At 32.1% G+C, this 16,198-nt stretch overlaps 2 protein-coding genes across 4 annotated transcripts; both read right to left on the reverse strand.

Moving 5' to 3' along the window:
- Window positions 1–6,583: 6,583 nt before the first annotated feature.
- On the reverse strand, window positions 6,584–9,596 carry LOC132059828 (uncharacterized). 3 transcript variants are annotated; one of them, XM_059452621.1, is made up of 2 exons: window positions 8,771–9,596; window positions 6,584–7,089 (listed from the first exon to the last, which is right to left on the reverse strand). In XM_059452621.1, the coding sequence occupies exons 1-2, from the start codon at window positions 9,209–9,211 to the stop codon at window positions 6,931–6,933; spliced, it is 600 nt and encodes a 199-aa protein (XP_059308604.1). In that variant the 5' UTR covers window positions 9,212–9,596; the 3' UTR covers window positions 6,584–6,930. The 3 variants fall into 3 exon arrangements, with proteins under 3 accessions (XP_059308604.1, XP_059308605.1, XP_059308606.1); XM_059452622.1 differs by having other exon boundaries at window positions 6,585–7,007; window positions 8,750–9,596; XM_059452623.1 differs by lacking the exon at window positions 6,584–7,089 and adding an exon at window positions 7,435–7,723 and having other exon boundaries at window positions 8,771–9,577.
- Window positions 9,597–13,832: 4,236 nt separating this feature from the next.
- Window positions 13,833–14,551, reverse strand: LOC132059829 (18.2 kDa class I heat shock protein-like). The gene has a single exon (XM_059452624.1). It carries the CDS (start codon window positions 14,445–14,447, stop codon window positions 13,980–13,982), a length of 468 nt encoding a protein of 155 aa, XP_059308607.1. The 5' UTR covers window positions 14,448–14,551; the 3' UTR covers window positions 13,833–13,979.
- Window positions 14,552–16,198: the final 1,647 nt, after the last annotated feature.

The following is a 16,198-nucleotide window of genomic DNA, read 5'->3' on the forward strand; positions in this document are numbered from 1 at the left end:
GGGCGGGAACTGATTTTGTTCCTCATATCCTATTGAAATGTCTCACCTGGACACTACGATACAATAAATTTCTACTTTTAAATGCTATAATAATAGGCTTGGCACATCAGCTATCCGCTAACATATAACAGTAGCAGGACAGCAGCAAAATGAGTTCAGAAACCTTCAATTGTATACCTCATCAAGTGTAGTACCTAATTTTTAAAACACATGGCCCTATGGGTACAGCAACAAATACAAATAGCAAGGTAGCAACTCCTTTATCAAAGTAAAGCATTTTGAGAACCCCTCTAGTGCAATAATTTTCGCTAGTTCAGCAGCAGCTCGGGGACATTTGGGGATTTTGGAAATTTCCCCCAAGTCATGCAAAGAAAGGAGGGGGTGAAGGATGAGGATCCGACATACAAAATTTTAATCGAACAAACCGAAATAGAATACTTCTATATTAACATCTTAGCTTATCCAAGTTAACAAATAGGTTGTTATTCCAAAAGAAGGTTAGGGTAGCCAAAATATTGGTTTTGATATTTTGGGAAGAAAACAGTCTAAAATGTCCAGAATTACAATTTTTGAAAAGAGTATCAATATTGGTTTTAAGGTTGAAATCTGAAACTTAATTTATTCAAAGAACTCTGTCTGATAATTAACTGAAAATAGCTGGTAGATAAATAACCTGATTTAGGGAACTTATTCACTAGTTAGATCCTAACTCAGCTTTGAAACAGTTTAAAATGAACCATGTATGAAGCAGTTTCAAGAAAAACTTCAAATAAGATGCATATTTGTCTTTTAACTATCAGGAATTTGGGTCTGGGAACAGAGTTCAGTTGTTCAAAACACAGTTTAGTTAACATCTCCAGCTACCTAGCTAAGAATCAAGAAGCAACACACATCCAACTCATGAACCTTCTAAGGAAAACTATCTTAAACTTCAAAGACCCCTTTTGAAAAGCAACAGAGACATCCAATAGGTAGAGAGTCTAGCTTTTAAAGTCAGTGATCTAAGTAGGGCCTACTCAAGTCACTTCTCATTATTAAAGCAGTAACTACACATGATTCTCTGAACTTTAAAATAAATCAAACGCAACTTAGCATGCTTACAGTTGTAGAGAGAGGGGAACCAGTTAACATTCATTAAAATGATGTCACGGAAGGGAAAAGACAGGGGTTAGATTCCAGTGACATTATTCATTTAGACAAACAGGCATTTAGCTAAGTTTCATAGAAGGTTGGTTCATGTATGCAAATCATAGCTTAGCATTTACAAAAAAAAAGGAATTAAAAACAGATCCATTCGCTAAAACAGTTAGATTCATAATAAGGTGAGTTTGCTTTCAACAGATCCTTTTTAGGCAATTTAAATTAATATCTCGTTCTTAAGGTTATATGAGACACAAACATCATGAAGGGGAGGGATACTATGACCTAAGTCTATTTATGTATGAACACAGTTTAAGAAAAAGAATGCCACTGATCAAGTAAAACACTTAAAAACAACACTCAGACTCAACTATGCAGTTAAATGATGAGCCCTTCAAATCATTACACTATTACGAGCCTTACTAACTAACATAAGAATCTTAATAACTATACTGGACCATCATTAGTAAGAACATATACGAGCAAGTAGCATAAGGTTTTCAATTGATCCATAAGTGACACAGCAAACTGCTCGGTTAGGCAGTTAAATGTTCAGAGACAATGAAAAGGTAAAATATTATTTCCTACATGCTAAGCAAATCCTTCCATACACCCAGATTTATACTAAGCATTAAATCCTAATCAAGTTTAAGCTAAACATGATAACTAGACACCACATTCATACCAAAATGAAACTAACTAAGCTCTCAGACTGAATTAGGCACATAAGAACACATATAATCATAGAAAATCAAACATACTGAAATTAAACCCAGAGGAGGAAAATTTGCATAAATCATCAACTTAACCTTAGGATAAACTAAATCACTCTAATTATGGAAAGATTCGAAATAAATAAAACCAAGACAAGAAAAGAAGATTACCTTTTTCGGGTGCAGCAAACTAGGGCTCTTAGGTCCTGGATCTACACTCAAACGCGACGAACCCGAATCCGCTTGAATTAACCAAAAATTTCAAATCGAAAAGTGAAAATGGAGTGATATATTGGTTGTTCTTTATTTTTATTTTTTTAGAGCAAAGCTATCCTCCCGAAAAAAAACCCTCCTTAAATGAATGCTTCCCCCTCCTATTTATAGCCATAAACTAGGGTTTTCCAGGTCGAATTTTGGGCGGGATTCTTTAAAATAGGGATTGCAAAACGTTAGAGAATGGCCAAATCTCATAGTGATTTTTCGGGCAGAGCAAAAATCATGTTCTTTGTTAGAAAAGGAAATCTTGAAGGGGCGATTAGAAGCAACGTCAGTCCAACTTGCTCAATCTCACCAAGGTTTGTCTGGTACCGAAGATTTGATTTAAAAACTTGCTCGAAATGGAGGAATCTTGGCCTGAATCGGAGATCTTTGACTCTCCAGATTCATCAACTTAGAAAACCTCTCTCTGGGGTGCTGAATATGGCAGAAACGCAGAGCCCTTACTCGAATTGGGGCAGGCCAAGTCTGAGCTAGACTGATGAAGGGCTAAAAATGGACCCAAAAATGGGGAAGATGACAGATTAGCTCCTGCCATGGGAGGCGTTAGGGAGACGTTTACAGACAAAAATGATTAGGGTTTAGGATTGGGAGGTCGTTTAATCCCTTAGAGGCATATTTTAATTATCAGCCAATATGGGGGCGACACGTGGCAGGGACATGTGGGGAATGTGGGAGGCATGTGTTGGTAATGTGGGAGATGTGTGCTGGTAGTGTGTTTTTAACCATTTGGCGCAGACGTGGCGCTTGTGTGGCATCCACGTGGAAAAGTTGAATGGAATGGGATATGGGAATTGGGCTATTATTGATCAAATTTGGACCAGATTTTATGTAAATTTGGACTCCAAAAATTAAATGACGGACACTCTCTATTTAATTATATAGTAATGTGCGTTAAAATACTACTTAATATAAAGTATATTTATTAGTACTCAAATAAATAAAATAAATGTGTATATATTATAACAATTGTGCAATAATATTTATAAGGTTCAAAAGTAAGAAAACGCTATCGTTCAATAAAATAAATGTCATGCGTTTTGCATAAGATGATAAATAGAAATGGTAAGAGTGATCATCGCGATTATAATATTAAGTGCTCGCAGTATGATAAATAATAATAATAATAATAATAATAATAATAATAATAATAATAATAATCATAATAATAATAATAAGACGGCGATTATAATAATATTAATAATTATAATATTAAGTGCTCGCAGCATGATAAAATAATAATAATAATAATAATAATAATAATAATAATAATAATAATAACAATAACAATAATAATAATAATAATAATAATAATAATAATAATAATATTAATAATATTAATAATAATAACAATAATAATAATAATAGGCGATGACTATAGTTGGACAGTGGAAAACGACCATATTAATAGAAAGCAAATAATTGTAGTAAAGTATACATAACTATTCGCAAATAAATAAATATTTTGGAAAAAGGCGGGACAAAATCGGGTGTCAACACCAATGAGATCCATGGATTCAAATCCACAAACAACCGAAAATAATCAATAGATTACAAAGTATTACCGTTTGAGACTCAGAAAATAAAGTAAAAATGGTAAAAAAAAAAAAAAAGGCGAGATAGCACCCTGTTTGGGGTGGCGTTAATTGAGAGAAGGTGGAAACATTTATTGTTTCCCCTTCTCAACCTTGCAAAACACTGAAGAAACACAGTACACCTGCCATATTGCCATTTTTAGGCATCAAAGTGACGAAGAGAGAGAAAGGAGAGGGGCGGCGGCGCTAGGGTTTTCCCCCCTTTCTTCCGCATTTCGCGCTAATGAGACCTTAGGGTCTGTGTGTGCTTGTTGTTTGTTGTTGTAAAGGAAAGGGGTTGGGCCGGGTCTGGCCTTATTGGGCTAGACTCGGCTCAACCTTTTCTTTAAAAAAAAAAAAAAAAAAAAAAGGGGGGGGGGGGGGGGGTATATATATATATATATATATATATATATATATATATATATATATATATATATATATATATATATATATATATATATATATACATGAGTATATATGTATACATATACATGATATATATAGGCGGGTGAATATGCAAAATTCAACGAATAGCCCAAATTTAAAACGATGTCCACTAATTTGACATTTTAAAAATAGGACCCCTTTTAAACTGATTGGTCAAATTTTAAAAGAAATAATGATACTAAAAAATAAATAAGTTTTTTCAAAAGACCTTAATTAAATTTTACTAGTTCAAATTATTGCCATAATTGGCTAATAACTAATCATTTCAATTACAGCCGCTTAATGGCAATTTTCAAAATCAATTACAATTAAAACTTAATTAATTATGATAATAAAAATTCGATAATTTGATTAAATAAGACTTGAGGGGTAAAAATTGTTAATTTACTTTATTAAACATATTCCCTACATTAAACAGAGTAAAATACTTTGCAAATTGACACTTTAACAATTTGGACAATTGAGTGAATAATTATGGCAAATAATCCTCTTTTCTGGTTAATTTAGCAAAAATATTATAATTGTGAAAATACTTAAAATAATATTATAGAAATTATTTCACCAAACAAAATTGGTAAAATGTTATCTAAATAATTTTAGAAAATTATTATGACTTAGAAAAAAAAAAGCGTATTTCACTCTGCTTAATATTCGAAGACTCTGGGTAATTAAAGTAACTTATGGGAAATCAAAAATTAGGTTTCAACAGTCAACCCCCGATACCTCAAAACCAACTTCCCAACCTATGTTCCAAAATGCACTCGAGTGCATTGGGAACCGAATCGAATATACACACAAATTCTAAAAAACCATCCGGAACTCTCGGAATCGACGGATTCCAGAAAAAGGTCTGTTTCCCAAAAGTCAACTTTGAGTCAACTCTTTTTCGCTTTAAGCCCAAATTTCCCAAAACGTCACCCAAATCATATCCAAAGACCTCGGGAAGCGTGCCAACGGGTCCCCTCGGGTCAAATGTGAGCTAGACAAGCTCAGGAAAGGGTCAAAAGTACTGAAAGACTGTAACGACCAGACATGTCTGAACCATCTCAATCTCGCCTCCCACATCTTGTCCGCCATGGAGGCTGAATTTCTTCATTTCTAACCATATCTCTCCTCGTGAGCCCACACATCCATCTCAACATCCTCATTTCCCTAACTTTCATCTTCAGGACATGAGAGTTCTTGACTGACCAACTTTCCGCTTCATAGAACAGCGTCAGTCTAACCACTACTCTGTAAAACTTACCTTTAAGTCTTGGTGGCACCTTCTTATCACACAGGACACCATTAAGTGATTGTAAATAAAAGACTTACCTAATGATTAAGATTCAAGCCTAAAAAGTAAATAAACTTAATAACTGAAATCTGAATCATTAAAATTAAGACATTCATTAAATGCAAATAAATAAGACTTGATAACCACTAACCATTGCACTTGCATTATGCATTTTCTTGTGGCAGCATGTAAATAGTTGTCCAAGTGATTATAAGCAATAATAGTTCCTTTGTTAGGAGTGTACTTTATAGGTAATTCAAAAATATAATGTGCAAACCTTTTTTATATTAACTTTGAAATTTGGAGGATCATGATACAAGGTTTAAGATATGGTGAATAATAAATAAGGCGTTCTATCTTGCTCTGTTTATGGGATTCAAACTCGTGACATGCTTCTAATTCACACATCGTGTACTACGCTCTTACCACAAAACAAAGTCCTGAAAGCAAACACTAATGTGCTAAAACTGTAAAATCATGCCAATCACTATAAACTACTTTAGGAAGTCTGATTTTATCCTTCATCTAATAGAGTTGCCGAGGACCAGTAATGCAAGGTTCAAAATTCAGTGAATAATGAATCTTTCCCGTTATCCTACTCCACTTAAATATCAAAGATTATGTCAGCAGCAAAGTTCGAACTCATGACATGTGTCTAACTTGCACATCATGTTATACCCTCTTAACACTAGAACAAAGCCCTAGAAGCAAAAACTAATGGCTAAAACTGTCAAATCATTCCAAATCACTATATAGATCTGCATATCACGACAACTGCCCCAGGAAGTCTGATTTTATCCTTCATCTAATAGAGTTGTAAATACTCCTCAAGTTTCTGAATCTTACATGAGCAACCCTCCATGTACAAAATGGAAATCACATGATATTGACTGGTCGAACAGAAGAGGAACTAACACAAATTCAACTAAATTCATTGCTTTCAGTTTGATTCGCAAGCATATATGCAAAATGAGTTATATTGTTTTGTATGTGTGTATAGATTAGTCTTTTTCTAAGCCCACTTACCATAAATATATATTCGCAAGTCAACAAGAGTAACTTCACAAACAGGTTCTTAATTATTAGTAATGAAACCCTTATAAATGGTTCAAAACCTCTAAGTCTCGAGTGATTCACACATAAAACACCTTAAAATTTTAGTTGAGAAATTGCTCATTAGTCACTCTTGGATTCCAACCATATATAATTTACTAAGTTCAGAATGCATCAGGAAAAGAACCTTATAACAGAAAGAATCTGAAAACAGACACTGCGTGCAACACTTGAGAGGTGGAGCAAAAAAAAGGACAAATATAGGCATTACAAGAATGATCTAACACTCAAGCTACTATTCCCGAAGATCTTACAAACAAACTGTCGACATACTTCCCCATATTTGAAATGGTCTCTCCAATGTAGCTAGGTAAACTGTCAACTTGCGCACAACTATACATTTCTGTGGACAATCGTGCACGACTCAAGTAATGTTTCTGCCAACTGCTCACAATTGTGCGCTTCTGCAGGTAATTGTGCACAACTCAGGTAATATTTCTGCCAACTGCGCACAATTGTGAGCTGCTGCGGGCAATTGTGCACAACTCAGGTAATGTTTCTGCCAATTGCGCATAATTGTGTGCTTTTGTGCACAATTCTCAGCATACTGCAGTGCAGAATATGAAACTTGTTTAAGTAATTCAATTGGACGATGACAAAATATTTAGATTCATATAGCAGTCAGTGTTATACAATCGTATACTTGCGCTCCAAGTTCAATCCTTATTAAGCTCGTAAAGCAACACATCATCTACTGGCAAAAATCCTACTGAATCAAGAAATTAAAGCCTAGTAGAGTCACTCTTGTTCAACCAATTCCAGTACTTGGTGGACCGGGAAAAGGGTTTCAGAAATGCATCATATATCGTTATATATCTGGCAAGTAAACCACATATATGCACATATTACTTCTTTTAAACACCAGCAAATAGAAAGTTAAAGAAGGGAAGGATTGCAATGAAAAACACTCAATAGAGTACTTATTCCATGCCAAATACTGATAAAAACCTCATGTTTCTCCGTACAGTATATATCCTGGTTTCTTTAATTATTCTTTATACTTTTGATTTGTAGATTTCAAATTCAACATTCAAAGAAGAGAAAGCTCCGTGTATACGAGGTTGTCCAGCAAACAATTAATGGCTAGTGATCTATTAGCCTACTCGAAGAACTGGAACATTTCGTCGTGCTACTAGGGAGTCATTCATCTGGCTAATTTGGAGCGATAGCTGGTCAATTTTCTGCAAGAAAGAATCGGTCGTTAGACAGATGAATCAAAATATAGCATGCACATGACCAAAAAAAAAAAAAAAAAAAAAACCGAATTAATGTTCTCAACTTTATGTAGAATATGTCTTAAAGTTTTCAAGAAATTGTTGTACAATAGATCTTTGCAGGTTCATATATAAGATATGTGTTTCTTATAAGAAATCTTATTCCCTGTTAGGCATATCAAGGTTTACAAAAGGGCCAAAGTATGATTATTGCTTTAGTTCATACTATAAACTACATTTGTCAAGGCACTTTGTTACAGAGTAAACAGAGATTACACTCTAGAATTATTCCTTAAAATTTCATAATTTCTGAAGCACTTATAGGATAGATAGTGTAACCAATCTTGATGAAATCTTATCATTTTGACTGTTTAAGGTAGAACATCAAACGTGCAGCATCAAGAATTGAATGAGCGAGTTTAACTTCTGTACTAACAGTGTAAGAGAATTTTCTACATTATCAAGTCACTTAAAAGACAACTGCAAGTAACCATCCACAAAAGGAATTAGTAACAAATAAGACATACTACCAACACTAATTCTTTTGAAATTGTCAGTTTATATAAGTGTTAAAGGTAGGGCAAAAGATGATTGTTACTTTGTTGCTTGTACAACTCAATTCATACTATAAACTTCATATGTCAGGGCACTTCATTACAGAGCAAACAGAGATTACACTATAATTATTCCTTCAAATTTCACCTTTTCTGAAGCACTTATAGGATAGATAATAATGTAACCTATCCAGAGGAAATCTTATGACTAGGAAATGGTAAGAACCTGAGACCTGCGTCATCAAGAATTGAGTGTGGGAGTTTAACTGCCTATTTACCAACGGTGTAAACAAATTACTATTCACTATCATGTCACTTGAAAAGTAACTAAAAGTAACAGTCCAAAAGAGAGGAATTAGTAACTTGGAAGATAAGGTATATTATCCATCACAACACGTTAAAATACACTGATAGTATAAATTGAACTTTTTTACTTTACCAGTGTATATAAGTTGAATACCTGGTCTTTTTCTTGGATAAGAAGCATAAGTTTCTTAGAAGTATCAATCTGTCTTTGCCTCCTCCATTTTTTCTGTATCATCCAATAAAACAAGGAAACCAAAAGCACCGCCAATATTCTACTTCTATTAGAAGTGAAACAAGCAGCATAATTTCTGATCTTGGAAGCAAGCTTAACAATCCAAGAACTTAATTCTCTTAAATTCTTCTTGATGAACCACTTATTTCCTTCACTTTTCTCATGAATCCCATCATTATTATTATCAGTACCCTCAGTCAATGGCAAAGTAATAATTTCTGTAGCAGCTATTTGAGTATCATTAATTGGTAAGTCTTCTTTGGAAAATTGAGTATCATTATTATTGACTGTAGGTGAAGATGGAGATGGAGATGGGATTTGCTGCCATTCACTGAAGCTTTCTGAAATATCCTCATCTGCCATACTTTTTGATTTTGTGGGAAATTGAGTGACTAATGAAAATTGTGGAAGTTTAAGCTAGCTATAGTATAGTAGTGGGCGTTTTGTTTCATAAAAAAAAATCTAGTCTTGGATATTGGTTGAACTTTCTATTTGTGATGAAAATTGAATGACTAACGAAATTGTGGAAGTTTAGCTATAGTATAGGAATGGGTATTTCTGTCTTCATTTGTTTCATAAAAAAATCTAGTTTTGGATATTGGTTGAATTGGGTTAAGGATATTTTGCTATAGAAATATCCAACAGAGCTTGGCAACTTGCTTACATGTCTTCACCAATAACTTTAATTTTACTTTTGGCATTCAATATTTGAGATTTGTTGTCCTGACTGATTTGAATTTGCGTCGATTGGCCCCATTAGAGTAAGATAAAGTATTCCCTACGCAAACAAACTTTTTACTGTTAGGACTTGAATCCGAGATTTCTAACAAAATGTAGATGAATCTCCACCACACACCTAGGTGATCCCCTTGACAAATAACTTGCTGGTGGCTGTATGTGTTACTTTCACTTGGGGGACCAACAAAAAGAGATAAAACAGCTGCCCTACACTTCAAGCCTAGAAATACTGATTGATATGCAATCAAGTTAAGTTTTTCCTGTGTTTCTTAAAGGTGAGAGTTACAATACTGTTATACTTTTTAGAGGGAATTTTCTCATAATGGTTACTTAACTTGTTGAACTTTATTTATTAAAAACATTTTTTTTTTTAAAATTTCGTATCAATAAAATCACTTAACTACTCCTTAAGGCACACACGCTACAAAGCCTCTGGAATACAAAGTTTAAGTATTAAATGCTTCTTTTAATGTATAACTAGTGAAATAGGCTGCGCTTCACGCGGTTATAAACTCCATTAGTAAACTTATACTAATTGACACTATTGTAAATATATTCAAGATAGAATAGATTAAAATTTTCAGTGTCTTCATATGATAATTAATTTTATATGTTTAATTAAATTATACTTACAAATATTTATGTTAGAAGTATAACTTAGTTGAACTTTATTTCTTATTAGAATATCTATAATATGATAAAACAGAAAAAGAATGTGCACATATGCCAGCATAATTTTAATACAAAAATATAGATCTCTTAGTGTACTTATTACTTCCTTTGCCCCAATTTATGTGGTACAATTGAAATTTCGAGATTCAAACTTCTAAACTATGACTGGAAATTCTATCATACAAGCTTTAAGTTTTTTGAAATAAAATTTATATATTTAAAAACTACATAAAAAGTAATATAAATCACAATAATTAACAACTTAAACAATTTAAAAGACATATAAATAATGAAGTTTAAGTGGCGGAAGCCGTTAATTAATTGTGAGCTTGCTTACAACTTCGCGGATATTATTATGGTAAGACACCGGGAGAATGACCAACCGTTATAGAGTAAGATGAAAAGATATAATTAAGAGGTGTAATTAACAGAATTAAGAGAGTGATTTTTAGATTTTTGAATGTATACCAAATTAATTTAAAATGAGGGGAAAATATTTTAAAAAGGAGAAAAAAATGGCCTTCTAGACCATGGAGATGTGTCACGTCACCTTGTATATGCCATAGTTATTTCAAATATGCACCATCTTCTTGGACACTTTTTTATTTATATAAATCTCTTCAGTGTTTCGCTTTAATGGAAGAATCACTTATTTTCTCAAATTTCTCTTTCTCAATTCTTCAAACAGAAATACACATGCTAATAAAGTTACTTACGTACTTTCAAAAGTTTGAATCCTTTGGATCTTTCACCCTCAAACACCTAATATTAGATTTTGCTACTTTTATAGCAAATTAATTTAAAATGAGAGGAAAATCCTAAAAAGGTGAAAAAAAATGAATGGTCTTCTAGCCCTTGGAGAAGAATCACTTATTTTCTCAAATTTCTCTTTCTCAGTTCTTCAAACAGAAATACACATGCTAATTAAGTTACTCACGTAGTTTTAAAAGTTTGAATCCTTTGGATCTTTCACCCTCAAACACCTAATATCAGATTTTGCTACTTTTATAGCAAATTAATTTAAAATGAGGGGAAAATCCTTAAAAGGAGAAAAAAAAAAAAAGGAATGATCTTCTAGCCCTTGGAAAAGTGTCATATCACCTTGTAAATGCCATAGTTATTTCAAATATGCACCATCTTCTTGGACACTTTTTTATCTGTCTAAATCTCTTCAGAGTTTCGATTTACTGGAAGAATCACTTATTTGCTCAAATTTCTCTTCCTCACTTCTTCAAACAGAAATACACATGCTAAGTTAATTACGTACTTTCAAAAGTTTGAATCATTTGGATCTTTCACCCTCAAACACCTAATATTATATTTTGCTACTTTTATGTGACCCAAATATTAAAGGGAAAAGAAAACATAAAAATATGTTGCAATAGTGTAAGAAACCATACCTTGATTGATATTGTGGTTTGTTGGCTTGATATTGAGAGCGATTTCTTTAGCATCAAGCCTCCTAATGATAAAACGTCATGAACGATATTAATTTGTTTTGAATCTATTTAAATAGAAAAACATCAGGTCTATTAGATAATGATACTGCTCCAATACAAATAAAAATAACAATAAAAGAAGAATACTAAAAGAAATCGAAAGATTTATAAGAATACCGAATTCATCATAAGTAGAGCAATATGTTGTTATAGAAAAACTACCAAATTAATTACTTGAATGAAGTTTGTAACCAGAAGAAAAGAATTGATAGGAAAAGATCATTATTATTGCAATAGAATTAACTTGCCTCTAAAAAAATACTCCATTCCTTTCGGTGACCAGTTTCATAGTTGAGATATCAATGAAAGAGGAGATATACATTTTCTCGTTATGGCAATGCTGGATGAGAACCAATCTTTACTTTTGAGTATGAAATTGTGGGAAAACACAAATGATATATGGATATACTATCTGACGTTAAAACTTCAGAGGATTGTTGTAAAATTATATACATTTACTAAGGACATTAAATGGAAAAGGGGAAAAGCTGGATTCGTATTAGACTATTTGGTACGGTTAAGAGGAAGATGAAAACGTATAAGTATGTAGGAGGTGTGATTAAGAGAATTAAATGGCTTTTAGATTTAAAATATATAGCAAATAAATTTTAAAATGAGGGGAACTCCAAAAAAAGGAGAAAAAAGATAAATGTTTTTCTAGATCATAGAAATGTGCCACATCACCTTGTCTATACCTAGCTTTATATTATATATAGATATAAATTGTGGAACAAACACATATTCAACTATATAAGACACCCATTTTATGATGCACCTATCTTTGGTAAATTTGACATCATGAGCAGCGAAAGCGTTAAAATTAATTAAGACAGATCTAAAATCACATTGCAGGAAGTTATATAAAAACACGTATGATCCCTTGAAATTCATGCATACTTATCTAAAAATAGGGGCATAATAAAAGAAAAAGATCTACAGGATCGATATAATCAGTTCAAATTATGCTTTTTCATGTTAGTCTGTTTTTTTTATCCTATAATTAATCATATCAGAAATTTGTACATTTCTATGAATCTTTTTAATCATATCAGAGATTTTTATGTCAATAAAAATCGAACTTTTAGTACTTTTATTTTATTTATTACATTATTTTAGCGTACTGTTTATTTGGGATGAGCTTATATGAATGACATTATTGGTGAAAATTAGTATATTTGATACGAACTTGAAGTGAGTTGTTACTTTCGTCCTAATAACTAAAGTCCAGCCTAACTTAAAGTGACATTTGATGATTACATGCTAATTTTTTGGTTTCGGAAAAGCTTTCCAGAAACTTTTCTAAACCAAAAACCATATACTACCAAATTGATGTTATTAAGTGTAATCCAACCATAAACTGCAGGAATAACCAAAAACCATATACGGCTAAGGCCCCGTTTGAACATGATTTGAAATCTGATTTTAAACCATGATTTCAAACCATATTTAGCCATACAATTTAAATATTCTAAGTTGTATTTTTTCATATAAATATAAAAACCTCACAAATTGTGAAAACTATCAAAGCATTCTCAATTCTTATACAATCTTATCAAATCATAGTTTATAACAAAATTAATACACTACTAGAAGACTTTTCAAAAAAATATAATATCAATTGATCAAACTTTACTTCAATAAAATCGAAAATTTAACATGAATAGTAATGTAATTACTATTTAATATAATCTTTTCACATAAATTAAACGTTGGTAGACAATAAAAATTGGTAAAAGTTAATGAAATTGATAAATAATTAATAGGGATAATTGTTAAAAATATTTATCAATTAATGAATTTTTTTATAAAATATTAACTTATGGATTAAATTTTATATTTAAAAAAATTAAAATTATAATTTCAAACTCAAATCATACTTTTTTGGATGATTTAGATTCAAATTATGATTTCAAATCAAATTTCAAATCACGATTGAAAATTGATGGCTAAACGCTGATTTGAAATCATGATTTCAAATTATGATTTCAAAATTGATGGCCAAACGCCTACTAAGTATAATAATAGTTTTATAAAATTCTAACATCAGTTCCATAACAAGCAATAAAACAGGAATGTAAAAGACAGAAACAGTAAAAATATTACTATTAAATGACAATCATTAATCTCTTGATCATTACAACTGCAAGTATAACACTCACAACCACAAACCATTACACAGACACACAAAATTCAACTAAAAAGACATTAGAAAACAAACATTATTAACCAGAAATGTCAATAGCCTTCACATCAGGCTTCTTCTCTTCTTCTTTCGGAACAGTCACAGTGAGCACACCATTCTCCATTGCAGCCTTAATTTCCCCCATTTTAACATTCTCAGGCAACCTAAATCTCCTTAAAAACTTACCACTACTCCTCTCCATACGGTGCCATTGATCATTCTTCTCCTCTTGCTCTTTGCTCCTCTCACCGCTTATCTGTAAAACTCGCCCCTCTTCAACTTCAACTTTCACTTCCTCTTTCTTTATCCCTGGAACGTCCACTTTGAAAATGTGGGCTTGTGGGGTTTCTTTCCAATCGATTCTTGCATTTGCAAAAGCAGAAGTTTCACGAGCAGAGGACGGGACATTGGCGATTGGGAAGCCCTCGAATGGATCCCATACGTCGAGTGAAAATGGGTCGAAAATGTTGCTCCTGCGACCACCAAAAAAGCTTGGAATCAGAGACATTTTGGTTGAAGAAAACTGAGGATGTATGAAGTTTGAAATTTTTGCTTTAGATTGTAGTGTTTGATTTTTGCTTGATGACTTGCTGATGATGAACGAGAGAATGTAGCGGTGATTATTTATAGGGTAAGAACCAAGAAAGTTGTTGCAATTCTAGTGTAATCTAGGATGTTCTTTCTAGTGTAATCTAGGATGTTCTTCAGCTAATTTTTGTTAGTAACTGAAGAGGTCTCTACAATATTCTTTAACATAATCTTAACGCTTTTTTTTTTTCCTAAAAATAATAATAATAATCTTAACACTTTTGAAATCATCTTGAACACACTCAAAAGTTAATCCACCGTTCAAAAAGATTATCTTTCTTTCCTTTTTAGTATGTTTCAAAAAGATTGATATTTTTTTATATTTAAAAATAATTTAATTTTATGAGATGATTTATAACCACACAAATATTTAAAATTTATTTTGAACAATATATTTTAAAAAATTTCATTTATTTCTTAAACTTTATATCAAGTCAAATTAAAACAATCTTTTTAAAAAAGAGCGAGCAATAGGAACATGAAATACATAAATTCAGGAGGCATTTCGACTATGTGGAATTTTCGAAAAAGAAAATATATGTAACTTTTAGGTTATACGCTGTAAAATTTTCAAATAAAATATGTCCAAATAACAATTATAACCTCAAAAAAAATTAAAATAATTTGTTTTCGAGTTTCGATCAAATCTATATGCAAATACCTAGTTAACTCTCATGTAAACCTTTTAGCAATAATACAATGGATAACCTCCTCAACTTCGGCATCAATTTACACTTGGACATTTCAATTCACATTTGTACTGATCAAATCAATTTTAATTTTTAGGGGTGTTTGGTATGTAGGACATTTTTGTTGAAAAATAATTTTTAAGTTTTGTATATTTGATTGGTCAAAATTTTAAAAATTATTTTGTCTAAGAAAATAAATTCTTCAAAATGAGAAAATGATTTCCCTAGTGAAAGTAGAAAAAGCAAATTCCACAAGTTGATTTTGTCCTCTTCACCCTCCCCATGGCTTCCATCCCCATCACTCCACTCCCAACCTCTCCACACTCATCTATTATCGTATTTGTCCAGATTCTGAGTGTATTCAGTACGTAAGCAAAAAATATTATCTTAAAAGTATTTGTATATAATCTATAAAATAATATGAGATGTGAGGTCGTGGGAATGGGGCTACGGGGGTGGCTTAAAGATTAGGTGCGTTGGAGGATTGAAAGATACAATTACTGTGGAATGTCACCTGTGAAACTTATTATCTCTACTTACACTAGTAAAACTATTCCTGTTATTTTTAAGAAACTTATTTTCTTAAAGGATTTTTTTCTAAATTTTGATCAATTAAACATGAAAATTAGAAAATGTTTTCTGAAAAATGGATGCATTGAATAATTATCTTCGTCAAAACACTAATTATTGGAAAGTGGAGTTATTATCTTCGTTTTGAAGAGGAGAGTCTTGCTTGAATCATGTGGGTAATAAGACCAATTTTCCAATCCACTGTTGGGGAAATATTGAACATAAATTAAGATTGCCACTTGTCTCTCTCTTCACTCTTGTCTCCCTAACATAACAACAACACACAATCCTGCAGAATTGAAGAAACGGGAAAAGCCAAGCCATCTTCCAAATTCCAATATAGAAAGCCATCCAAAAAACAAACACACCGATCTCTCTCATCTTCTTTCCTTTCCGATCCATCATCATCAAT

Source organism: Lycium ferocissimum, chromosome 6, assembly GCF_029784015.1.
Source record: "Lycium ferocissimum isolate CSIRO_LF1 chromosome 6, AGI_CSIRO_Lferr_CH_V1, whole genome shotgun sequence".
NCBI lineage: Eukaryota > Viridiplantae > Streptophyta > Magnoliopsida > Solanales > Solanaceae > Lycium > Lycium ferocissimum.